Source organism: Poecilia reticulata, chromosome 22, assembly GCF_904066995.2.
Source record: "Poecilia reticulata chromosome 22, P_reticulata-male-v2, whole genome shotgun sequence".
In the NCBI taxonomy this organism is placed as follows: Eukaryota; Metazoa; Chordata; class Actinopteri; order Cyprinodontiformes; family Poeciliidae; genus Poecilia; species Poecilia reticulata.
Window position 1 is genome coordinate 22,405,689 of NC_088851.1, and position 27,755 is coordinate 22,433,443.

The 27,755-nt window shown below is 40.5% G+C and overlaps 2 protein-coding genes across 4 annotated transcripts in view; one reads left to right on the top strand and one right to left on the bottom strand.

The window, feature by feature from the left end:
- Positions 1-1,737, top strand: part of tdrd9 (tudor domain containing 9) — a 42,972-nt gene extending 41,235 nt beyond the window's left edge. The window contains exons 33-35 of the mRNA XM_008400051.3: positions 646-764; positions 839-911; positions 1,472-1,737. Of these exons, the coding sequence (XP_008398273.2) occupies positions 646-764; positions 839-911; positions 1,472-1,570 (291 nt within the window). The 3' untranslated portion in view covers positions 1,571-1,737. The remainder of the gene's footprint in view (positions 1-645; positions 765-838; positions 912-1,471) is intronic.
- Positions 1,738-1,936: 199 nt separating this feature from the next.
- The window catches only part of rtn1a (reticulon 1a), a 28,238-nt gene continuing 2,419 nt past the window's right edge, over positions 1,937-27,755 (bottom strand). Inside the window, exons 2-9 of one of the 3 annotated variants that reach the window (XM_008400045.3) lie at positions 16,985-17,629; positions 16,218-16,877; positions 6,006-6,213; positions 5,788-5,926; positions 5,644-5,713; positions 4,101-4,147; positions 3,964-4,022; positions 1,937-2,762 (exon numbers count right to left, since the gene is read on the bottom strand). In XM_008400045.3, the coding sequence (XP_008398267.2) occupies positions 2,720-2,762; positions 3,964-4,022; positions 4,101-4,147; positions 5,644-5,713; positions 5,788-5,926; positions 6,006-6,213; positions 16,218-16,877; positions 16,985-17,629 (1,871 nt within the window). In that variant the 3' untranslated portion in view covers positions 1,937-2,719. Of the gene's footprint in view, positions 2,763-3,963; positions 4,023-4,100; positions 4,148-5,643; positions 5,714-5,787; positions 5,927-6,005; positions 6,214-8,476; positions 8,895-12,466; positions 12,759-16,217; positions 16,878-16,984; positions 17,630-27,755 lie in introns of those variants that run through there. The other 2 variants (XM_008400046.3, XM_008400047.3) reach the window with 2 other exon arrangements.

Sequence of the window (27,755 nt, forward strand, 5' to 3'; positions counted from 1 at the left end):
TTTAGTGGCGCAATTTTATCTCCACCTGGTTAAAATCCACTAAAAGAATGCTGTTGCCTTTTAGGCAAGAAAATGTTTATTTTCTTATCTAATACTTGAATTTGATCATTTATTTGCATATTTAATGTATTTGTAATATTGTAGAAAATCGAATCTGCAGAATATGCCAATTTCTTTATCTAATTAATCAGCAGAATTATTGATTAGTTTCAGCTATTGATTTGTTATAAATTCTATGTATTTTTTAGTAAATGTTAAGTTTCCACACTTTAAATGTTTAATGTTGACACAAGGCGTCAACATGGATTTTCTAATCTTACTGATCTAGTTTGATTGTCAGTTTAAAGTTTTGACTTTCATAACCCCAGTTTAAGTAATGAACCATTTAAATATATTTTAATGTTTACAGCATGTTCAGCTCTTAGCCTGTGAAAACCTGATTATAAACTTGCGTCACTTGTGTGACGTGAAAAAGTTTTTGTCGCATCAATTTTGATACGGCTGATAAACAAACATGTTACGGAAAAAGTTTGTTTTCTGGGAAATTAACGTATTTCCATAAATTTATTTTCGTAATTCTAATTTGAGCAGTCTTGTGGTAAATGAAAATGCATTTTTATTCTCTTCCTGGCTGTTTTCTTTCAGATCAACGCTCTGCGGATGGCCATCAACAGCCTGCTGTGCAACGGGCCCCGCAGCAATCTGCACCTGACCCCTGAGAGGATCTGCCAGCTGCAGGACGACTGCCGGGACGGCCTGACCAGGTCCGACACTCACCAGCACAGGAAACGCTGACGCTCCAACAGAACCAGTAACACGGGTTCTGTTTGTTCTGCAGACTCTTCATCCGGTCTCCTCCGAGAGAAGCTGTCACTCCAACAAACCACGAGAACTACGGAAAGTGGGACCAGGTACAGCACAGGCGAGGCTGCAACCAACGACGATTTTAGCTATTGATTAATTTATCAATTTATTCAATCAATTATTCTGACGTTTAATCAATTATTCTCACACTTAATAGATTATTTGTACAATCAATTTTTCTGATTAATTAATTGATCTGACAATTAATTATTCTCGTAATCGATAAGTCTGCTGATCGATAATTCTCACAATTAATCGATTATTGTGATGATTAATCGATTAGTTTGACATTTAATTGCTTGTTCTGACACCTAGTGAATTGTTCAGAAAGTCGATTGTATTTCTGATTAATTGATAATTTTGATGAATAATCGATTATTCTGCTGATTAATTGATTATTCTGACACTAACTCAATTGTTCTGACAATTAATCAATTAATCTGATAAAATAAAATCGTATTCTACTGATTTTTCATTCATAAAAATACATTAAAAGATGTCCTTTAACAATTGGTTCATAATTGTTCCAGCCGTGTGGCTGATGCTGCTGCTGCTTCGGCGGTGGTGGTTCTGATCCGTTGTCTTAAAGCTTGTCCTTGACCTGCAGGTCGACCCGTCTCTCAGAATGGACATTGCAGAGCGAGGAAGCGGCGAGGCCCGAGGCGTTCTCTTCCAGCTCCATTCTCCCATTTTGCTCAACCGTTAAACAAACCGATACAGATAATAATGAGCATCTGGTTTAGCTGTAAACTTAGTATTTTTTTGTTTAAATAAGACTTTTAGTGGCTCTGTATTTTATTTCCTGTTTACCTCAAAGAGCTGTTTTAAGTTGATGCCGATTTTGTTGCAGTAAAAATAGTTGTTTGCAACAGATGAGTCTGTCAGTCTTTATTTCAGACCGGCTCATTGTGACCCCTGACTCGAGTTAAATACGTCTATGCAGCACTCTGCTGTGTCAGTGCCAGAATCCAGAGCTTTGTATTTATAGCTCACCAAACCAAGACTCAACATGAGCTTCTCCAGAGACGCCTTAAAGCTGGTAGGAAGAACCAGTGAGGTGGATGAGGAGGTGTTACATCAAGGTACATTTATTTTCATTATTCCTGTAATTAAATACATACTGTAAGTGCAAATAGTTAGAGTCCAGGGTCTAAAGAACTACAGAGTATAGCTGAACGAAATACAAAGTTGGACAGTTATTCAAACAAGCTTAATATCACCTTGTCTTCATACTTGTACAACAGTACCTAACGTGAGCGCGTGTGTTGTTCCTTATGATTATTACAAAGAGCAAAACCCCTACGATTACCACATCTAACACGCATATCGTAAATTATCTTGTGCTTGGGAACACCGAAAGGAAATTATTATTATTTATATATTATATTGACATACTGAGAAAAACTCCGACTGCTAACTCAGAGACATGAAGCAGTATTTAACACTGGCAGCGGAGGAAGTCTGTGGGCTTTCAGCCTCTTGGGGCCAAACCATTACAAGTCGTGGTTCAACACTGCAAAGCAAAAATGTAGCGTGATTTCAAAACTGCACAAAAAATATCAAATATTATTTACCCAAGGCTCGACTTCATGCACTTAATAATAAGCAACACAAACAGGTTCTTTTTTTGTCTTTGAGTTGTGTAGTTGTCTACCTAGAAGCAGGATTATACACGTACTGTGACTGTGTGTTAGTGTTGGACTGCTATAGACAGGTGAAGGCTTCTCCAGTGGATGCTTTGGAGAACACCAAGATGACAAAGCACTACGCCCCACAGATGATGATCGGGCCCGTCAGCCGGGAGCCCGACTCGGAGCTGGACCGGACCGTCAGCTTCAAGGTGACACGGACAGGATTACTCCTCCTTCCTCTTGGCCCCGGGGATCTTCGCCTGGATCCTGGACAGAGAGATTTGGTGCATCGTTTTCAGGAAAAGCTTGAGGTGAGATTTTATTTTAACAAGTAAAATCTTATAAATACTCAATGTTGGGTTAAGACGATGAATAAAGTTGAACTGCTGCTAATTTTCGTCTGTAAAATTAAGTTTGGAGATTCTAAAAAGTATCTAATTTGATTTTGAGTGTTTTCATGCCTGATGGTTCAGTTGGGAACCAAAGTTGAAACATTTGTTACATTTTCAGCTGCTGCTTTTTTGCTTTCACTCTGCACTGAGTCAAACGAACCAAACCTGTTCCCCTCCTCGCCTGTGGGGGCGCTGCACTGAGAACCACTGAAGGAAACGACATCAAAATCTCTGAGGAATACACCAAGCACAACTTCTTTCATCACAAAATATAAATAAAAATGTCAGATTTTTAGCAGTGGCAACATTTCTCTTTTATCTTTTTGGTAAAAGACCAGGAGCCGTTTCTCCTGCTAGCGCAGAACTCATACGCTTGTTTTGGCATTACCCAGAATGCCTTGCGAATGCGTAAACAAACTGACAAAGACCAAAAAAGTGAACTCTCGTCCTACAAACTAAGTGAATTCTGGTGCTTCAAAAGCAGGAAGTGCACTACAGCCCAGGGAATTCTGGGAAATGCATCCAAAACAAACAGGCTAGCCTAACGTTGGAGGGAGAAATGGCTCGTGTTCTTTTACCAAAGAAAAAGAGAAATCCTACAACCGCAAAATTCTGATGCCACTCCATTTTTGTTTACATTTTGTGGAGAAGGAAGTTGAACTCGGTGTCTTCTTCGGAAGTCTTTGTTGTTTCCTACAGTGATTCTTGGTGCAGAGCCACCACAGGCGAGGAGGGGAACAGGTTTCCAGAAGGTTTGGTTCGTTTGACACAGTTCCAGTTCAGTGTGAAAGCGAAATGCACCAACTTAAAATGCAACAAATGTTACAACTTTAGTTCCCAATCAAGATGATTGGCTGACTATGAGGTGTGGAAACACTCTTAATCCCATGAAGCATGTAAACAATTTCGAATTTCAAATATTAAAACAAAGAACGATGATCCTGAGGTTTTTGTTGCAAAGGAGTAAAAGCTTATTTTAATCTGAACAAAAAGTTCTTCTCCAACCTTATTTCAGTCCAGTTTAAAGCTGAACAAAGCAACAAAAGTAAATAAAAATTGGCTTTGCATTTACTCACTTCCCCACCACAGAGTTGACCTGAGTCCGTATTAGTCCCACGTATTGATCAATCTGCGCCTGTAAACAAACAGACCTGTTACAAGGCTGCACAAGTTTATCCAAACCGGGAACAAACTGAGATGTTTCTGCTCTTACCTGATGCTTTTCATAAACCACAGGCAAAGTGAACATGGACACCACAGCTGCAGAGGAGCACAAGGAGGAATAGTTAATATAGCCCATCAGATCTCAAACTGAGAAGTTAGAAGAAACTGTTTAAAGAGTGATGCACTTTTTTATCGTAAACGGATATAAACCAACAACAAACTGGATTTAAAAAAAAAAACCTGTTAACGTCTTGCTTATGGTTCACGCAGAGATTCAGAACTTTTTTTTATTATCCAAAACTCAACTTTCTGGTGTTTTCAGCCTTTCATGTTTCAAGAAAAATATAAAAATAGTAACAAAATTAACATTCAAACTTATATGTGCATCCTTTAAAACATATTTATATAAAATTATGTCCTTAAAATGTCTTAAAATAAAACTATATATTATTCCCAGGTCTTAAATTTTGTCTCAACTTGAATATTTAATCTTGTATATTCAATGTAATATTTTACTTTTCTATCAGGCAGAATAATCTTAATTGTGTTGTGACTCGAGGCTACTGCTAACTAGCTGCTAATACACAGCTACTAGCTCTTTAGCGTCTATCAGGGATAAATGCAAGTTTATTTCCAGTTGGCTGAACGACGTTCAAGCATTTTTCTGTGACGATATCGGTCTTAAGTTTTATTCATAACGGTCTTGAAAAGTCTTAAATTTGAGTCTGTGAAACCTGTAGGAACTTTATGGCAAATAAGAAACGAGGAAGGAAAGATTGAGTGGAAGGAAGAAAAACACAATGAGGAAGTGAAGAGAGGAAACTGGGAAGAATGAGGGTAGGATGGAAGGACTTGAGAAAAAAGGAAGGATTGAAGGTCATGACAAGAACAACAAGGATGAAAGGACAAATGAATGATGTAAGGAAATGAAAGGATACAAGTAGGGAAGCACACAAGGAGGGAAGGAAGGAGAAATAGATTATGCAGATCATTAAAGGAAGGAGTGCTGGAAGAAGGAAAGGAAGGATGGAAGTAAAACGAATCTGAGAGACAAAAGTGATACAACCAGGCAAAAAGGAAGTGAAGAAGGATGAAAGGACAGAAGAAAGGATACGAGAAAAGGAGGTGTTAATTCTTTATTCGATTAATCAGCAAAATAATTGATTTACCAATTAATTGTCAGAATAGTCAACAGCAAAGTTGATTAATTGTTGGAATAATCAATGACAAAAATAGCCCTACACAGAAGTAAAGACACAACATTTAGACTAAAGTCTAGAAATCTGCCTTCTTTTTCCAGACTTATCCAAACCTGGAAATACCTCAAACTAATCCCATAATCTCCCAAACTGCTCAGTAGATCAGTTTAAATGTTGCAGTTAATCACGTGTTAAAGGAACTACCATCATTTTCCCTGAATAATGTCAATAGAGGCATGAGAGAGAAAGCTGGTTTCAGAGTGGATTTCATCCTGATTAATCTAAAGGGAGTGTAATTTTGTAGAAAAGTCTTAAGTGGCTTAAACTAAACAAATGATGGTGAAAGACATCGTCATGCAAGTCATCATCAGTGCATCAGAGAGATGATCTCACCTAGGATGAGCAGCGTCAGGCCGTTGAAGAGTGCACCCACGTAGGTCAGCAGCCACATCAGAACTGCAAACTAAACACAGCCGCCTTCAAGCAAACATTTCATCTCAACAGCAATAAAATTAAAAGCAATGACACCGTTCAAACCTTCAAAGAATCCACCAGATCCTGAACGAGGAACAGCCTGCGGAGCTCCTTCATGCAGGTGTTGCTGTACAGCATTATCTTATCGGCGTATTTACTGATCTGGTCCTGAGACAGAGCGATCTCCATCTCCAGATAAGCCCTGGAAGCAAAATCATAAAATGTCTTTTTAGCCTCTGTGCAGTCAAAACGACACCCAGGCCGGCGATCGGTCCCCTCACTTGAAAGGATGCCCCTCATCGGTCTTCTGCACAGCCTGCAGCACCGACTTGTAGATCCTGAAGCTGATTGTGGCGGAGAGCGCCGCCAGAGCCAGGTAGGCGCCGACACTGACCACGCTGAACTGGGTCAGAGAGAACAGGAGCAGCAGGACGCTGCTGAACACGGCGCCGGACTGCTTCACGTTCCTCCAGTAGAGGAGGTCGATTGCTAAGGAGGAAGCACACATTAAGGAGGTCAGTCAGGATCCACAACCACAAATTACTGGGAATGAGCCTGTTAAACGGGCAGGCTCCGCTGTGAGCTGCACAGATCATATTTGGGTCAAACCACTGGAAGCCGTTGATAGCCCAGCATCCTCAGGGAGCTGCAGCTTGACCCAGCTTCAACAAGATGGCGCAAAGGTTTCATTCATTTCTACATCTAACAGGGTGTCCAGGGTTCCCTAAAATGCCTCAAATTCATTACATTCTTCCTTGGACAGGTCTTGATGGGTCTATGGACGATACAAAACACGTTCAATACATTTTCTGACGACGAGATTTTAGTCTGGTCAGTTCTGCCTATTCTGAGCTGTTTTAGGGCGTCTTGTCTCTTTAAATCTAAAGAAGCTGCAGCTGGCCACGCCCACCAACTCAGCACTTACACGTGAAAATGGCTGCAACAAATGTGCAATTATACAATTATACATATTTGAAAAGCAGAAGTGGCGCCTCCTGCACAACCAAAAAGAATGTAGTAAGTGGTTTCTGGACGGTAAGTCAACAGGACATTTATCTTTTCCAGCAGCCATTGTACAGATGTTTTTAGAAGCAGTTGAAACCCGAATGGAAGTACAAACATGCAAAATATGTATTATGCATAATAGGGTCCCTTTAAATTTATTTAAAAAATGTATAAGTTGACCTTAAATACGTTAATCACAGGTCTTGAATGTTGTGGAATGAGTATTTAATCATATATTCCATGTAGTTAATTTTTCTCATGGAATTTTTCTGTCAGGCAAAAGATCGAGTCACCTTTGGACATCTTCATTGTGTTCTGTGACGCTAACTGCTAACTAGCTAATAGTTTTTCAGTATCTATCATGGATAAATGCAAATTTATCGCCAGTTCTGTGGATATAAATTTCACTGGTAGCAATTTTAAAAAGTCTTAAACGCGAGTTGATGAAACCTACAGAAATCCTGTTGTGGTAAATAAGAAACAATGGAAAGATGAGAGTACAAAAGAAGGAAAGGAAAGGAGGATGAGAGGAAATGGAAAGAAGGATGTAATTTTATTTCCTTGAGGAACTTTTCACCAACATTCAGACATCTTTATTGTGTTCTGTGACTAACTGCTAACGTACCATAGCTAGCTTCGTTTACGTATATCGTCAGTAAATGCAGATTTATCACCAGTTGGCTGGACGAAGTTCATACATTAATTTGTAAACATAGTTCTTAAAATCCAGTCGTAATGGTCGTAAAATGTCTTGAGTTGGTGAAACCTTGCCTAAGTGAGCCTCTGCAGGAGATGATTACTGGCTGTAACCTGCTGAGATGGATTCATGTTGGTTGGTTTCTGGATCACCTGGTCTGGTCTCATGCATACATATGCATACATGCAACGATGGCTCTGCTGCTCCCAGGACTGTTAATGATTAACCTGCAGGTCTGGGAAGCAGCAGCAGAAATAACAGCACAATCAGCAGATCGTTGATAACGGCTCGCCGCGACCCGGAGCCACAGCGGTCCGAAGTGAGGGATGACGAGGCATCAGCGCCGCCGCTTCGCTTTGTAACGATAAACAGACACAATGTGGCGTCTGCAGGCAGCTGTTCTTCCTGCAGTGCCATCTTTGGGTGCTGGGGCCTGAAATTCAAAGCTACTGCCAAAGATGAAGAAGAAGACGTGGTAACTGGGGATTAGCTCAGTGTAGCGTTACAGCTTCTGTGAATCCAGGCCTGTTTCGGTTCAACCAGGGTTCACAATGCGTCCTTTGGCAAGCCAGGGAGAGGCGCCAACTTCTTCTGGAGTTTAATATCAGAGATGAACGGAGGTTTGCTGCTTCTGCCTCCTGAGTCTCTCTCTGCTTGCCTTCATGTCCGCTCTAATTTTAGCTGAAGAGCTGTGAGCAGCATAGTGATGACGGCCATCTTTACTCTCCGCTAAAAGGCGTCTGTGGAAGCCAGAAAGGCTGGCTGGAGCTGCACGGCAACACGGCTCTGTCCGGGTTTTAAATAATCTGCTGCTGCTGCTGTGGCACGTGAAGCGATCCGATGGACAGCTGAGCCATTCAGCATCAACTGCTGCTGCACAAGCACCTCTGACCAACTGGGCAGAGAATTGAATGGAGATGCTCTGTCACAGTCACACACAGGCACAGAGTAAATAATCACACACGCCAACATGAACGTGAACATTACCAACGCTGCAGGGAGAAACTCGGTGACTGAAAAGCTTTTTCTGTATCAGAAGTGAGTACTGACCTGCGGCTCCCATGGCTGAACAAGGAAAGAGGCAGCTGCTTTATTCACGGACAAAAGAAGAGCACTGGAGGGGGGAGGCGGCCCCCCCCTGTACACGGCAGGGGAGGGGTGCCGGCACCGCCAGCCAATCAGGATTCAGCTGAGCAGGGAGGGGAGGGGGGGATGTGGACGGGGCGCGGCTGGTCCACAAACAGATCCCGACTCTGAGGTCTTCCACCAAAACTCAAGTCGCTGATTGAAACCAACAGCTGCACAGCTCCTTTCAAACTAGCAGGGGATCCGCCTGATGCAGTTACCATAGTAACCGTGATCCATTTTTCTCCCCACCGAGATGAGGAGAGAGAGAGAGAGCGTTCTTCTGGGATTCATGTCGCTCTGAACGTGGAGAACTGGCCACTCCAAACCCAAACGGCACAGAAACGCAAATGCAGTCAAATAAAACGACCAAGCTACTCTGGAGGTTATAGTAACCCAATAAAGCTAAAAATAACGTCCTTAAGATGGTTTTCTGAGAAAATAACCCCGACTCGTACATTATTCAAACCAAAACCTCGTCTTTTAATCATCTTGTTGGTAATAGAGCTGAAACGATTAATCGTTCTGTATCGATTAATCAACTAATTTAGTAATCAATTAATTGTTACGTAGTTTACATGCAAAAAAGGGACAATTCCTGAAGGAAGAACACACTCAGCCAAAACTGTACAAAAATAAATACTGTATATTTTGCATTTACAATAATATCTATTTTTCTATCCAGTTATTTGTAATTGATACAATAATCAATATATCAGCCCTACACTGTATTAAGTCAAGCAGAAAGGGCTGAATTATTGTTTTAGCTGCAGATGCATCCTTTGCTACAAATGATTGAACGCACACATACATTTTAGGTAATCAAATGTTTATTTTCTTATTTTAAAAAAAGATTTGAATGGCTTATATGCATCTTTTAATGTATTTTTACTACTGTATAAAAAGGCTTAAGTGGTTAAATGAAAAATCAGCTAAATGTGCCAATTTGTAATCCAATAATTAGATGAAATAACCAATTTATTTGAATAGTTGTTAGCTAGAACCCTACATTCAAGTAAATCCATTTAACTCTAGTTTAACACTTTTACTGTAATCCTTCAAAGATAATTATATCATTTGTTCCCAGATTATACTTCTGTCTAGTCTTATATGTTTTGACTGTTGGACTGCTTGCAGTGCAATGACAGTAAATCTGATTTAATCTTAAAATGGGCAAAACCTAAAGATTTTCTGATAAAATAACCTAAACCCATCTATTATTCAAACCAAAATCTCACATTATGATCATTTTGATCAACTTTAGGATTTCCAGAAATGAATTTCCCTGAAAGTTTCTGTTTAGTCCAGAGAATCGGATGGAAATATGGGATAAAATGTGTAAATAACTAAATTTACATTATTTAATCTGTAGGAACTCGCTGAAAGCTGTCCTTATCAGAAAAATGAGCCGTTAAAGTCTGACTTCAGAGGCCGAACCAGAGCGGCCCGGTGAGCTCAACTCTCACTCTGAGCTAAAACCAGATGAAACCGTTAACACAGCTGACAATAAAATCATCCTGCCCCACCTTCCCCGGTTCTGTAGTGAAACTAGTTTAGCCTGACCTAATTAAACCACCAAACGACTTCCCTGTGGCCTCAAACGAGCCAGACGGAGAGAAGACATGAAAAAACACTGGGACCGCCTCATCTGAGCAGAAATGTGTCTGAATTTACAGTCAGTTAGAGGCTTTTTGCTTTACAGATGACCCGCTATAATTCCTTTAACAGGTTGGGATGGGTGTCCAAAGTTGGTCCTCGAGGGCCGGCATCCTGCATGTTTTAGTTTTCTCCCTAGTGGTAGCAACAACCTCCTCAGCAAGTCAATGTTCTCCTCAGGCCTTCTAACGAGCCATCATTTGATGCAGGTGTGCTAAACCAGGGAGAACTGAAACATGCAGGATGCCGGCCCTTCAGGACCGACTTTGGACACCCCTGGCCTAAACAAATCATGTTGGTTTCGTAGATAATGAAATTTTAGTCTTTATTCCTTTCAGAATTAGCTGTTTTAAAGTGTCTTGTCACTTTAAATCCAAATAAGTAACTGCTGGCCATGCCCCCACAAGTCAACTTTTACACTTTGAAAAGCATTGGAAGAGCCTCCTGCACAACCAACAAGAATGCAGCAAGAGGCTTATGAATAATAAGTCAACAACAAAAACACTTGTCTCTTCCAGCAGCCATTGTACAGCACATACAGCGGTAAAACCATCTGACCAAACGTGCTGGTGCTCTGCTCGGGTTGCTAGGTAACGGGACTGGATTCGTCTGGGGTTGCTAGTTAACAGGACTGGGTTCAGCTGGGGTTGCTAGGTAATAGGACTGGGTTCACTCCGGTTGCTAGGTAACAGAATGTGACTAGGAATGGCAACAAAAACATGAACCTTTATCCATAAAACATCTGGATGTTTTTTTTAAGTGATTGGGCTTTTAGAAGCAGCAGAGACTCAAATGAAAGTATAAAAACGTGCAAAATGTAAATTTTCCAGAATAGGATCCGCTTTAAGATTATATGTCTGATGCCACAGAAGAAATGTTCAGCTGGAAGTTTTCAACATTTCTAGTTTTTGACATGAAGATGTAAACCTCCAGCTGTGGTTGTTGCCCTATTTAATTTCTTTAAAAAAAGACAAATAATAAATAAATACATAAAAAAGTATTAATCCTTGAGCTGGTTACAATATTAACACTATTAGTTTCTTTTCTTTTGGCCTTATGAAACTGAAATACTACTTTAAAAATGATTAAATGTTACTTGTTTGATTTTAGTAGCAGCAGAGTAATTTCTATTGGTTCACAGTAAAATCATTCAGTTCATGTTTTATATTAAATTATTAAATATCGTGAAACAATATCAGCCAATTCATGCTTTTGTGCAATATTTAGAAAACTACTACATTATTTGTTTCCTTTCGGCTTAGTTATAAAATGGAAATACCTGTAAATAAATGTTAACACGTGATTGAATATTAGTTGCGTTGTGTTAGATTGTGTCTTGAATAAATACTGTGAAGCTGCTTGCTGTATTTACATAATTGGGATTTAAATGTTATTTTCTGTCTTTTGAGTGACTCATTTTAAAGAAAATGTGTTAGAAATGAGTTATAATGTGTGCTGCTGCCGGATTTAAACTGTTTTTGTGTATAAAACATGAGGATTGTGGTTGTTGGACGTGTTCGTCTGACTCTGCTTGCTCGTTTATTGATGCTGAATCAGTCGTGTGCTCAGCAGGAAGGATGACTAAACAAAAACGCCGCAGCTTTAAAAAACGACTCCGACTCTGCGTGATTCAGAGGGAGAACATAAATCGAATCGATTCTTCTTCGCTCCCATCAGCATCTATTTGGTGCGTCTTGCTTGTGGAGGTTTTGTCTTTAGGGATCCTTAACTCTTGAAATAACTCGACGGCATGAAGCCAGATTGTGCCGCCGCCGTAGCACAATGAATGCGTTATTCTGAGCTGAGCACTGTGCTGAAAGCGCCGCCATTTTCTCTCTGTTCGGCGGAAACGCTCCCCCGCCGGACGCTCTGCGGGCCGCTGTGGTGGCCTACGATATGGGGCTGATGTAATCAGGATGGGTGTGGCCTGGTTACCATGGAGACAGTCTATCAGCACCATCCGACGGTCTGGCACTCGTTTCGCCCCCCCCAAAGCAAAGAGGAAAAAAACGGGAGCATATGAGAACGGCCGCCCAGCGCAGCGGGGAGGGTGTCAACAATCGGTACCAGCATGCACCCAAACCAGATGGAGAAATTTTCCACCGCCGCCTTTGTTTCCTCTGGGTGCAGATACGAACTAAGGGTGTGTTCCATACAAAAATAAAGGAGCAAAACTTCACTATTAGAAGCCGAACGCGTGCATGCATGAAACGGAGCGACATGCAAACCGGCTGTAAAAACACAGAAACGCGTTAGTACCCTGGCCCTTCCAGCTGCTCCACGAGCACTCCTTCCTCGTCATGTCTGCAGAAGCCTGCATGCTGCTGGTCCCTCCGTCGCTTTGTCTCTTCGCGCTTTCCTCTTCGGCTGGAGCGGCTCAGTCGGTCATCCCACGGAGAGGCATGAATGGTGGGAAGGATGCGGTGAGAGAGAGAGAGGCTGAGGACGGGAGGGAGGGAGGAGAGGTTTCCAAGGTGCTGCCAATCCTCGGAGCACAAAGACTGATGCTGTGGAGCGCCGCGTACGTGTGTGTCGGTGTGTTTGTGGGGGAGCGGGAGGGAGGAGCAGCAGGCGATGGAGAGGGAGGGGGGCATGTTGTAAACAGCACAGCATCAAATCTGCTGCAGCAAACCGTCCATGCAATGATTTAAAGCCCCGGGGGGGAAGAGGGTGGCTGCGGTGGACGCTCTTTTGTCTCGTAAAGAAATGTTTCAGTGGAAAAAAAAAAACACCATGTTTCTAACACTGCCACCAAAACATGCCTCCATGTTGAGGAGGCTCATTCAGACTGCAACTACAGATTACTTTAGGAATCAGTTACTGTGACGATTAATCGATTGAAAAAAAAAAGAAACTGGCACATTTTTGAGATTTTTAAAAAAAGATTTAAATGCCTATATAATTACCAGTATCCAACATAAAGGGATAGAACTATCGATTATTTTTGGCGATTAATCATTTAATTGGATAAAAACTGGCACATTTTGCAGATTTTTCATTTAGTTGCTTGTCTATTTTAATAATATTAGAAATAATTATTTCAAATAAATTTCTATTTTTAAAGATTTATAAAAGCCTATATTACCAATGTCTCATAATTTTTAGGGATGTAACTAACGATGATTTTAGTTGGCGATTAATCAGATAAAAATAAAGACCCATTTTACAGATTTCTCATTTAACCTCTAAAGCCCTATTGACAAAATATTAGAAATACATTTTCTCATAAACAGATTTCTTTTCTAAAAACTTAAAAGTCTGTTTTATCAGCGCCTCACATATTTGTAAATCCATTCAGCATAATTTTTAGGGTCGAAACTAAAGATTGTTGTAGTTGGTGATTAATCGATTAATCGGATAAAAAAAATAGGCACATTCTACAGATTTTTTATGTTTTCATACAATTGGAAACGCATTAAAAATGCCAATAAACAAATAATTAAAATTATTTTAAAATAAAAGTATTTCATTGTCTGAAATGAAGTAACATTTGATTATTTATAGCAAAGAATCTGGAGCTAAAAAATACTTCTAACGTGAAACGTTCAGCCCTTCCTGCTCGAGTTTACGCCAATAGATACAGGCTAATATGTTGATTATTTTTTGGATTATTCGATTAATTATTGAATAAAACTTTTCCATTTAAGGAATTCTGGGTAGAACATATATGCAGACAATATAAATGCTAAGTGTTCATATATGTTTGTACAGTTTTGTCGAATTACTGTTATGTTATTTCATCAAATGGCCTTTTTTTGAGTCTTTGCACTCCAGTTAATGATTAATCAATTACTAAATTAGTTGATGGTTATTTCAATAATCATTTCATCACGATTAATCTGATTAACCATGCCTAATTCGCAGCGTCTTTATTGGTGTATCACAACATTTCCCACATGCTGTGAAAGCTGGAAAAGCCTCCTGACAGTCTGCTGTCACATGGCTCAGCAGACGGGATGGAAACGTGTTTCATGAAGAGAGCATGGCAAACATCCAGCTCTCTTATTTATATAAAGATTGCAGTTGCTATAAATTCCTCCTTCTTTTTTCATTATGTCTGGGTTGTAATGGAGGCGCAGCTCTTAATAATTCATGGTAAAGACGGAACATTTCTGCACGCCGCTCAGCTGTTTGTGCTTCTCCTCCTCGGACCACATTTGGATTGCAAATGGAGCGCTAAAAAGGAAAAGCAAAAGACAAGTTCGCAGCTGAGAGCGATATCAGCGACATCCTGGTTTGCTTTAACGCTCGTTTCAGAGTGAATCGGTGCCGTTTTCGAGGTCCAGTCCTCCCCTCCCCTGCAGACTGCCACACCTCACACCTTCTGCTTTCTGCAGCCTCATTTGCCTCCATGCCAACACCAACCAGGAGCAAAGGCAGCGGCTCACACTGAGCATGCTCCAACCTCACTGTTGCTATAGCAGCTGGTGGGGAAGTGCTCTGACCAATGACATAAATATCTGATGATCTCCAACAAAGCTGCACTGCTCCCTCTAGTGGTGCAGAAATTAATTGACATGACCTGTTTTTGTGTGTGATTCCAGAACCTTCTTTCAGTTTGATCAAAACAAAACAGGACTGCACGACCGTTCATTCATGCAAAACTCATAAAGGTTTACATGAAAACCTACATTATGTTTGATTAGAGGCAGAAAAATGTCTGAACAGTCGGACTTGAAGGGAAGATGCAACAGAAACCTGACCCAGTTTTAACATCAAATAATTATGGAGTCAGAACATCCAACACCAATATTAAAACACCATTACCTGCTCGTCTTTTTAATAACAATAATGAGGTAAAACATGAAAATAAAAGCATTATCCCAGTGGGGGTGGAGAATGTGAACTTAAAGTTTTATCACAATATTTTGTGATAAAACTAGTGACCATAAGAACTATTTATTCTTAGTTTTTATGGTAACTGAATGACTGTGTCTCACAATTATAACCCCGCAAACACAAATAATGCTGTAATAAGCTTCTTTAGGAAACCAGTTACATTATTTGTATCACTAAACTGTAACTGTATTTTCAAACTAATTTGTATTTATTGATGCTTTAATTTAACAAAAATAGCAAAAACTTACCAGTAAGGACAGTTTTGATGTGTTTTAAACATTATTGGTTGAAATTTAAATAGAAATTCTTACAATAAATGATAAATGATTCAATAAATTCCCCTTAAATTCCACCAGGGGGCAGCATATGCAAACCGAGTGCAGCAGCAGTTTCCTCCTACTCAGAGGAACGTCCAAGTATTTTTATATGTCAGACGTCACAGTTCATACACTGCAAAAACACAAAGTATTTTAGTCTAGTTTATAGTGAAATAAGACAAAACTAATGTATACTTTTCCAGCAAGATACAGGAGCTTTTTTTAAGTCAGGATTTCTTTAAAATTTGAGGGAACGTTTTTGTTTCACTGGTATTTTATGTCTGGCATATTATATCTCGATGAAAAGAGTTTAGTTTTGTCTTATTTTATGTATATTGATATTTTCACTGAAAACTGGACAAAGACTCTTATTTTTTATATCTTAGTACACTTGAAATGTTTTGCTTTAAGTAAAATAATCTGTCAATTGATCTAGTATGTCTTTTTCAATATTGAGGAATTATTTAAGCTCCTATTTCTTGCTGAAAAGTGACTTAAAAAGTAGTTTTCACTTATTCCATGTGATATTTCCAGTGAGAACTAGACCCAAAACTACTCAATATTTTGTTTTTGCAGTATAAGAGCAGCCTTTTATACTTGTTTGATTTTGCTGAAAATATTTTGGTACTGTTGAAATAAAATGTTTTAAGTGAAATAATCTGCAGTGGAACCAGAGCTTTTATTCATCAATATTAAGCAGTTATTGACTTAAAGAACCTCCTACGTCTTGCTGAAAAGTAACTTGTACATTAATTTTGTCGTTGTAGACATTTGTGGTAGAAACTGGAGCAGAAGTGCTTGGTCAGTTGTTTTTACAGATGACCCGCCTGTGAACTGTGGATTTGAGCACCAACCTTTCTGCTTGCTGAATCCCTGCAGCAGCGCGGCGACAGCAGCTTTTCCCAGCTCTCCCTTGCCCTGCTGGGGCGGCGTGTCGCCCTGCTGGGGCTTTTCTGATCTCACCTCCGGAGGCACAGCGGCAGTCGGAGGCTTCGGCTTGCTGGGAGGATCCTCCTCTGCTCTGACGGGGCTCTTGGCCTTTTCGGCGGCCGGCGGCTGGACTGGCGCCGCCTCGGGGTGACTGCGGGGAGGGCTGGCGGCGTAGACAAGAGGGGACGGAGGGGCGGCGCCCTGCTTGGGGCCGCCGATGCCCTGCTCTCTCTTGGGGCTTTCCTCGGAGGCGGACTCGATGATGAGGTCGCTGTCGAGCTCTGCTTCCCGCTCCTCCCTCAGGATGCTGTAGGCTGCAGGCCCGGCAGCGAGGCCCGGCCCGGCCTTGGCCGCCGGGGCGTTGTCGAAGGGGTTGCTGGTCGCCTTGTTCTTCGGAGGCTCAGTAAATGGGTTGCTGCGCGGCTTGGGAGGCTCTTCGGAGACCAGCTCGATCTCCGAGTCTCCAGACTCGGCGCTGCTACCCTCGTGATCCCGGCTCCCGGGTTTCGGGCCCGTGTTGCTTCTGGAAGCTGCGGGCTTTCCAGATTCAACCTTGAACATGTCCTCAGAGTAAAACTGCTTCCCTGTTCACAGAGAAAGCAGAAAATAGTCTAGATTAGAAGCAGAAAACTATCGGTGCACCAATTGCAGATTACTGACCATTAAAAAGCAGATTCTGCTCTGCACCTACTTGTTGGTGAAGCGTTGGGCGTGGAGGCGGGGCTGTCGTCCTCTGGCTCAGACAGGGTTACCGTGGGAACGCCCTGCTGACCCACGCTCAGGACATTTTCACGCTCCGACACGGCGACCGGCGGGGGCAGCTGCTGCGGCTCGGCTTTAGACGACCCGGTCAGGGTGATCTTCACCGGGCTGGCCGTCTGCGGGGTGCCGCCCAGGTTCCGGTAGGAGCGGTAGTCGTTCAGCTCCTCGTCAGACGGATCCTCCACGTAGGGGAAGGAGTGGGAGCCGAGTGCCGGACCCAGATTCTCCTCCTCATCTTCCTCGTCTCCTCCGGGGTTGTTATCGATGTACCGCCCAACCAGGTCGAGGTCAGCGGAGGCCCGGCTGCCTTGGCGCTCCTCCCCATGGCTGATATCCATGTAGTTGTAGGATTCTGTCTTGTCGGAGCCCAGCAGGGACTTGGGGGTGTCGTCGGGGAAATAGGAAGCGGTTTTGGTTTTGGAGGTGAAGCTGTAGGCGTCGCCGGTGAAGTCGCCCAGGGCGTTGGACGGCTTCAGGTCGTCCGGCAGGTAGGAGGCCTGATTGGACATCAGGGAGGTGTACACGTCGCCGTCGTCATTCATGGGTTTCCTAAACAGGCCAGACATGGGATCACCTGCAGAAACGGGCAGAGGGAGTCAGGAGAAGAATGCAAACACTTAAAATCCACAAAGTCTTACCAAGTGTCTTTGGTCCAGTTGCTAGTGAATATATCTTAAAACTAACTTACAAGTAACTTTCCAGGAAGTAATATGAGCTGTTTTAATAACTCCTGAAAGGTGACAGACATATTGTGCTTCCTTGAACGTCTTGATATAGGTCTATGGTCTATACAAAACATATTTATTACATTTTTTGCACAACATCATTTTAACATTTTTTTTTAACAGTTCTGCCCATTCTGAGCAGTTTCAGGGCCTCCTGTCACTTTTAATCCAAATAAACTGCTGCTGGCGACACCCTGCAACTCAACGTTTACAATCCCACATATAAATGGCTGCAAACAGATTCGCAATTATACAGCCGTACATCTTTGAAAAGCAAATGTGGAGCCTTCTGCACAACCAACAAGAATGCAGCAAGTGGTTTCTGGATAAGTCAACAACAAAACATTTAGTCTCTTCAAGCAGCGCATACTGAAGTAAAAATGCTGGAGCTCAGCTTGGGTTGCTAGGAAACAGACTCTGCTAGGGTTGCTAAGTAACGGGCATTGTCTGCTGCCTCTGGGCAGGCACCGAAAAACATTAACAGACGGTCTTTTTTTTTTTTTTGAGCTCAAACTCTTTTTTTAAAAGTAGTAGAAATCCAAATGGCAGTAAAAAAACATACAAAATATGAATTTTACATAACAGATCCACCTTTCATATTGATAAATAGGTTCTAGTTCCACACACTGATTATTTCAGTTCTACTAAGACACTTTCCCCTAGTTATTATTGAAATAATCAGCCAGTACTTATTCGCCAATATAAAGCAATTGACTTAAAACAAGCTCCTTTTATCTTGCTGAAAAGTTACTTTTAGAACTAAACCAAAAATACTTGGTAAGATTTAGTGTTTTTACAGTGTTCTCTGGGTCAAAGCAGACAGAGTCCGATTAAAGAAACCGTTCAGTGAAACAAAGATGTGCTTCAGCTGCTGCTGCAGCCTGACTGACAGGCTGGGACTCGGTCACACTGCGTGTCTGGTTGTAGGCTTGCTCACACAGCGGCCACTTGTGCCCAATAATGGACAATGGAGGATTGTTTGGACTCCCAAAAAGCCACATCTCAACACAACTGCAGTCTGTCCCAAAAGCAGCCAGTGAAGGACTGACTGGAGCAGAAACCCACAGCACTGCTTCATTTCAGACGGGGGAAATGAAGGGGGAACAGGAAGCAGGGTTTTGTTTTGTGTCGCATCACCTGCGTTTTTCCACCACATGTAGTCAGACGCATTCTTACACTGCAAAAACATAAAATGTTACCAGGCATCTTTGGTTTCTAGTGCAAATATCTTGGTACGCTTGAAATGAGACAAAACTAACTTTCAAGTAAGTTTTCAGCAAGAAACAAGTTCAATCTGGAGAGACTCAGACGGGCAAAGGGGAACAATTAAAAGATTTAATGACAGGAATGAATAACAGTTCTTTGGCGCTCGGACCCCGGCAGCTAATTTGAGCTGAGATTTGATGTGAACTCGATGAACATCCCGATAACTGATTAGGGATGCTCTCCCCCGGGGCCCGACACTGGTGGTGGTGGTCGGGAAAGGGTGCCATCCTAGAGCCAAAAGATGTGGGTGGAGAAGGGGAGGGGGTGGGTTGAACGCAGCTGGGAAGCGGCTGACGGCTTGGGTGTGGATCCTTTTATGCAGAGCCTGATTGCTGATTGAATGCGCCGGGTGAGGTCCAGCGCTGAGGTCGGAGATGAGCATGACGTCGATGGGCGAATGAAGGGGGTGGAGTCTTCCAGCCTGAACTTCCGCTAAAGCTCCATTTTAAGTCAGTCACTTCTTAAGTTACTCCATAAGGGGAATAATCTGCCAATTAAACCTGCACTTTTTCATCAGCATTAAGGATTTATTTACTCAAAACAAGCATCCTGCTGAAAAGCTACTTTTGAGTTAGTTTATCTCGTTTCAAGTTTCAAACTAGACCAAGGATACCTGGTAATATTTTTTGTTTTTGCAGTGTTCAGTCAAACTGCAGACAGGAAGTGAAGCTCAGATTTACATCTTGATGGGAAAAAAAATCAAGTCAGTATAAATATTGAAAATGGTTGAAACTGAGCGACTGGATTCCAGTTTGCTGTTTACGAGTCAAACGCAAAGTGAGCTTTGCTTCCTCTGGCCAGCGGCTGCTGCTATAAATAGGCCGGTTCTCCTGCTGGGCTGGATGTGGGGTTCTGGTGGGCCGGAGAGTAAAAACGGAGGGTCAGCTGTGGAGGACGCAGACTGATGGACAGGAGACCAAACGAGTCAGGACGTCCCGTCCCTTCGTTAGCTTCCTTTCTAAAGAGCCCCACCGCCCTTCGCTTCCCTTCTGCTGCTTCCTTCGTCATTAACAATACATCAGAACCGAGGCGTAAACACGCCACGCCCGGGTCGGGACTCAACAGGAGGCGAAACGGGCTGGAACACTTTGAAGGGAGAATATCTACAGCATCTCCATCTGCAGAGCCTGTGAGCTGCTCGCCCTGAATGTCTGGTTAAAGCCAGAGACACTAGGAGGCGCTAGAGGCCCGACCCATTTTCCTCTGGACTAAAGAATCTGCCATCTTGAAATCGTTGGTTTTCCATCCATCAATTTTTTCCTCACTTGTCCGGGTTTAAGTATATAGTAGTGGTGGAGAGCTGCACAGATTCCTGGATTTAAAGGCCTATATATATCTATTAATCAATTCTGACGATTAATCAAAGAAAACATTTGTCACATTCTGCACATTTTTCATTTAAACATTTTTTTATAGAAAAAAATTCATGTTTTAGGGCATTCAAAATGGCCTAAAAGATGCCTACAAACAAACTGATTTTCAAAATGAGAAGATAAACATTTTATTATTTAAAATTATTATTAAAATTCTGCCATTTTTCCTTTGGACAGAAAAGTGCCCTTTTCAAATCTTTTTGTGCGTATAGTGTGTAGCATATTTGTATGTAAAACCTTACGTTACCAATGCCACACAATTTATAAATAATTATTAGGGCTGCAACTAACAATTATTTTTATCAATTAATCGATTATTCTGACGATTAACTGGATAAAAAATTGGTAAATTCTACAGATTTTTCATCTAAGCCATTTTTATATTATGTTAGAAATGCATCAAGGGATGCCCATAAACTAACCAGTTCCTTTTTAAATAAGAAAATAAACATGTTATTGCCTAAAATTCAATAACACGACAATTCTTTAGTGAACGATTAATTATTTGTAGAAAAAGATGCACCTGCAGCTAAAAAATACTTTAAACATCAACATGTGAAAAGCTCAGTGCCTTCTGCTCGACTACAGTGTAGGGCTGATTTATTGATTATCTTTGGATTAATCAGTTAATGAATGGATAACAAAAGGTCATTAATAGATTTCTTGTGCAGAATTTGAACCAGGTGAAGCTAAAACTGCCACTTGAGTTTTGGGTCAAACAAGATTTTTTTTTTAATCTTAAATGCAAAATGTATTTATTTTTTGCACAGTTTTGGCTTAATTACTGCTCTGAGAATGTTCTTACAGCAAATGACTTGTATTTGACTCTATAATCCTGTTGACGATTAATTGATTACTAAATTAGTTGACGATTATTTCAATAATCGATTAATCGTGATTAATCATTCCAGTCATAATAATTTAGTTGTCAGTTCTCTGGAATTGTAGTTGCTCTCATTAATCTTAACTCTGCAAGAATAATTTCTGTCATATTTTACATTAATATATACATGCAGAAGTCTGGATGATTCTTCTGAGCTGCTATAAATTTTACACTACTACGTCACAAGGTGCCCATTTTTGCCCCACTTGAGCTCTTGCCCCCCAAAATGTCCTTGCGCACCTCTGATCCTCTTATTCTCATCGGTCACCGCCCCGGCAGCAGTAGCATCATCATTGATTGTCTGTATATTTAAGTGCCGTGCAGCAGGAAGCACTCAGAGCCGCTACATGCTCAAAGACGGGTGACCTCTGGGAACGGCTCGTAATCCGATTGACCACAGGCGAACGCCACTCCACCCACTTCTCATCAAACCTTTCCACGCTGCAGCGCGATAAACATCCCAGCAGTTGCATAAGGTCGCTCCAGCAGCTTAAAGCCTGCAGATATGTCACTAATGAATGCTTCAGTTGGACAAACTTGTTGCATATCGGGGGCATTTCGGTTCCCAAAAGGCTGAGATGAACGCTTCAGTGCAGTCGGATGGAACCGGGCTTGACAACGGGGGAATTGTGTTGTGATGCTGCGGCCGCTGAAGGGACGGGGCGGCTAGATAAATATGTCCTGGTGGAGGGGAAGTCCTTTTGTTGTCCTCTGCATGCAGTGCAGCTCTGAGCGTAATGCAGAGCGACAGGCTGTGCAAGGCCAAAGCAGAGGCTCCCAATTATCAGCCAACTGACTAAAAACAAGGCAGCCCAGACGATGCATGAAGGGCTGGAGCTCCAAAACAGGAAGGACGTACCAGGAAGAATGGGGCTGCAGCTAGCTGTTAGCTTACTAATCAATTATTCTGATGATTAAATAATTAATCGGATTTAAAAGTTGGCACATTCTATAGATTTTTCAAGATTTTTGCTACAATTCAGAACTAAGCGACACTGGGAAAATAATAATATGAGAATGAAGTTGAAATGATGAGAATCAAGATTACTAAAATAGTAAAATGCTATTCTTACTTCTCAAAAATATTACTTTATTCTCATTATCTCAACTTTATTCTGATGTTACGACTTTATTGTTATATCTTGACTTAATTCTCGAAATATGACTATTGCAAAATTACGAGTTGACAATTATTTCAGTAACTGATAAATCACGATTAATCGTTTCAGCTTTAATAAAGAGCCTTAAGTACAAACTGTTTGGTAGATCTGAGCAGATTCAGAACGAGATTTTGAGCTGCTTTCTTCTCTTATGCTTACATCAGAGACCAGTAAAGCGTTCGGCCATGTTTTCCCAGAAGCATATGTGACTCTGCATCTCGGTGACGAACACGTTACTCTGTCCGTTGCCCTATCAGCTGTGGTGTTATCTTTCAGGAGTCTTCTTTCACAGTTTGACCTTGTGGAAAACAATCCATTCAGACACTTGCTGGGCTCTTCTTTCACAGCCATCTGTGCCTTTTGACGGTAAATCGTAATGTTTCTGGTGTTCTTCCAGGAGAGTTGAATGTGTGTTGAAAAAGCAAATATTTCTACATTCTGGATGGACGGCGTGACAGGAAACAGAGATACTGTAAAATATTTATACTGTTTTAATTTAGGGATGCAACAAATGATTATTTTCGTCATCGATTAATCGTTTGATTATTCTAACAATTGATTAATCGGATTTTTTTTTTTTTTACACATTTTCCAGATTTTTTATTTAATCACTTAAACCTTTTTTTAAACAATATTATCCAATTACAAATTTCAATTTCTCTCTTTGATAAAAACATTTTGTTGCTTTAAAAGCATTTTCATAGCATTCCTTTAGTGAATTAGAACCGGGTGAAGCTAAAACTTAACCTGTTTTTTTTGTTTGTTTTTTAATCGATTAATCATGATTAATTGTTTCAATCCTGGTTTAATTTTGTATGAACTGAGCTGTTTACGGCTACTTTGTATCTAATTGTAACATCAGGGACAAATACTAGGCTCTTTTTGTCAAACTTGTTTCTGACCATCAAGCAAATTATAATCTTAAAGATTTAAAAGAAGTTTTTAACTTCAGGGAAATTATGTAATATAAACAAAACCGCCACTATGAAAAAGTAATAACCCCCCCCCCCATTGTTAAATTATTAACTTCCCTCCAGGATTTCATGATTGTTTTTGTAATTTTTATTTTAGCAATCAGTCGCTGATTTGTGGTGCTAATATAAGAATATTTACAAGGAGCTTTGCAATATTTTTTCCTCATCAAACTCTTTACAAAATAAAAAAATATGTAGAAGCAGCACAATTAATTGTAACGGCACAAACAAATATTTATTCCTGAAGAAATGTTGCACAGTTGACTGACACCATATTTAATTTTATTTTTTAAATATGGACTGACTTTTTTAAAGCAATATCTTTAAATTAATAGCGGCCCAAACTATGTTTTTTGTAGCACTAACATTTGAGACCAACTTGTTTAATTTGAAGAAGGGAAAGGCCGACTTCACTTGAGTCCCAGGAAGTTTTGCTGATGCCAAACTACTTTTTATATGAAAAATAAACCTTAAACACTTTTGATTTGGTTCTCGAATACCAAAGATGATAAACACAGTGACCTGGTGCAAAAGAAAATCTGGAGAAATGGGGGTTTTCTCCAGAAAGATGAATGCATAAGAATCAGCAGGAACATCCTGAAATCTTTAAATGATGATTTTTTTTTCAGTCAAACATCAATAATTGATGTTTAATTTTAGTTTAAGAAAGACCCAATAAAACCACTTAAACTCTTCTCTGTTCTGTACTCGTTATTAATGCATTGATTGCTCCACTTTACAGCCGGTGAGCTCCTGAAGACGCGAGGAGCACAAAAGGGCCACTTTTTAAGCAGGAACAAAACTTCAGAGGTCGATAACGCAGCTGAGAGATTCAGGTGCTCTGCTGCATCGATTCAACAAAACAGGGACACGCAATTACAATGCCGTTTTCACCACTGAAAGCCATGCAGGACAAACGTTTTTCTCCACCAGCCTTTGTTGAAGATGAATCAGACGGAGAAAAATAAATAAATCAAAGCTAATCTAAAGCTGAATTTATGTGCTTTATTCTGTATTGATTGTGTTTTTCAACCTTGGAGAGGCTTTATGAATGAACAAAGAATAGGGGGAGGACTAAGACTGTCTGCAGATGTGTTTTCTGGGTCAGAACCGCATATTAAATGCGACTTTAAACCTACATTTCAGCAGAGATTAGGTAGGATATATGGAGGGTGGTGGAGTTTGCTCTTGCACAGAAGCAGTCTGATATTTCTGCTGCTGATGGTAGCTGCTCTGTAATCCCAGGAGGAGTTTGGCAGTAGTCTGCTCAGGGATTACAGAGACCTCAGCTCTGAAGAGTTGGACGTAAACATGGCATCAAGTTTCAGATAATGGCTTTTAAGGAGGTTATGTGGGATAATGCCTGAGATCAAATATATTTAAAAAATTATGACTCATATCTGGATGATACGGCGCCACAGAGCATTTTAAACTTCACTGCAAATGTGCAAAAATCCTTGGTTATGTATGTTTTAAAAAAAGAAGTGTGATTGCGGTATTTCCATTAAATAAGAAATACAGTTAAAATCATATGAATAACTATTAGTGTGATGAGTTTAAAAAAAAACATCCTCATGCCACTTCCTGTTGCTTTTTTAGTTTCCTGCTGTAGTAACATCCTGTTGTTGATCTCGAGACCCGTGATGTGAAAAAAGTGTCTCCATTGCAGTTTTGTGAAATACACTAATTTTGATACAGCAGAAAAGTCACATCATCGCAGTGTAAAAAGTTTTTAAAAAACGGGATTTAATTTTTTATTTTTTCCCAAAATTAATAAGCAAATGTCCAATGAGCAATTTTATGAAAGTGTTCCCGCATGCGCAGTAGAGGGAGCGATAACGTCACACATAGAGAGCGTGCGCAGTGTTTGCGGAAGTAAACATGGATGCTAACGGTGGAGCATATTTTATGATTTTGAAGTTGATGTCCGACCGGAGCCAGCACATTAACTTGTAACTTTAAAACTCATTAACGTCATGGTTGTTGTTTTTCTTCCCACTTTTACATATCAGGACGCAGAATAATGACGTTTATCGAGCATCAATGACGTTCAGGACCTGACGTTAGGATTCAGGTCACATTTGAAAAGATCGGATAGGTATCCGGTCTGGGTCGCATTCGGGGGGGAAAAATCCGAGCTGAGTTGTTCGGACTGTCGTGAAAAAATTATACAGGTCGCATTGAGGCGAAAAGAAAAGAAAAAAAAATCTGATTTGAGTCACTTGAGGCTACAGAGTGAAAGGAGCCTAAACTGTTACTTTACGTCTGTGTCTGAAAAGATCCCGCAACCCAGTTTCCCCTGAGGGGGAGAGGAGCAGCTCTCAACAAACGCACAGTGCGGTTTTATGCAGAGTTCTCTAAGTGCTTCCTCCATCTCAAACATGTGAAAACGGACTCAGGCAGACATGCAGGCCGCTCTATCCTGGTCAAAGACGATGCAAAGACGCGGGCTTAATCCACAGATCAGGCGCTGGATTACAGGAGATTTCTCGTGACTGATGGTGTTTGTCTCAGCAGAGTGTCGCACATTAGCTCAACATACATCACAGACGCCTAACAACGTGACATTTTGTACCTTTCACTCATGCAGAATTATTATTGCATTACTTTGCTGAAATGATCACAGACGGTCCTGTAATTGTGCAAATGCAACGTTTACAACTCTAAAGATGGTTTCAAACAGATGTAAGTCAATATGTGTCAAATAATCCTCCTGAAAGTGAATTATCCTTTTCCGCCAAGCTGGAACTCTGTAAGCTTTTGAAATCAAGCATGAATAAATCATGAGCAAGTATTCAATTTAATAGAGTGGTAAAACTTTATATAGGGATTTAATGCTGGGCTTAGATTATTTCAGTGCATGTTGGTAACCTTGACGGAGTTTATTTCAGGGTTATTTAGGAGCAATCTGACATATAAACAATACGGAGTTGAAAAGTGATGGTTATTAACACTTAAGTAATGAGAAGAAGAGGAAGAAAGACTAATAGGCTGACAAAAAATTAAAATACGACTTTTAAGGAAGTTTTGTTTTGGCCAGTATAAAATGTGTATACTCCGTTTGGGTTGTCTTGTTTTTATTTACTGCAACTCTTGTTGTTCATCATCTAACATTTAATTAGGGTGTCAATACTCTAATTTTCAAAATAAATCTACTTTATAGCATGTTTTTTCAGTTGTAAAGCTCACTGAATAAAATAATTTATTATTTCAGAATTGATTGGATTTTAGGAGAAAAAATAAAATCTTTTGGAAATGGAGAAGATTTTAAATATTTGAACACAATAAAATCTTTATTCTCTACACACAGAAAGTAAACAAGTCTGTTTCATATTTACTTTTTCTTTAATGATGAACTGAATGTTAAATCTCCAATTAGAGAGCCGCAGTTTAAACACAAGACCAGCCACAATAGCTAAACCACTAAACGTGTATAAATATTAGCAGAAGCTAGCACTAAATTGCTATATGCACAAAAAAATTGTTGAAGCTAACACTAAACACATAAAAATACTGCCATAAGCTAACAACTAAATACACAAAAATTACCAGAAGTTAATGCGAAACTATTAAACAAAAACAATTGGCAGAAGCTAATGCTAAACAAAGGGATAACGCTAACCATTAGGACATCTGTCACACGCCTTCATCTCCTTCCAGATGACGATTGGAGCGAGACTCACAAACAGCAGGTCTTTAGTTTATGGGTTTGCTTCATATTGTTACTATAAAGTTGTACAAATGACCAAAGTCAAAAACAGATAATGTGACATAAAGTTAATCCAAGTCATGAAATGGGTAACATTTTGTGGCAATAATTGGTTTTCGAGGCTCAAAAATGGCAGCCATCTTAAAAAATGACCATCATCCTGAAATTCAAGTATATGAAATATGAAAAATCTGAGAGATGAGCATACAAATTTTTAAATTTGCGTCTGCTCTTGGAATATTTTTTACAGTGGTATGCTGCACTTTAAGGATCTGAGGAAAAGGTCCAGCCGACATGATGTAGCGCGCATGAAGTCAGCACTAAGGTAGATCACTGCTGCGAAGAGGATTTAGGACAGCCATTGATTGATTATCCAGAGATGCAGCATCAGACAGATAAGGCTGAGTGTCTTTTCTAGTGTCTAAATAAATAAATAAAATACCCAGGCTTTGAAATAATGCTTTAATGATGCTCTGTGTGGGGAGGCTGCTGGAACTATGTGGTGTTTCTAAAGATCAGAGGAAACTACAGCTGGTTAGGAGGAACATGTCCCCTTCGCCCTGCAGGATCTGATGCAACTGTCTCACTGAGAACAAAGACACGGAGCAGA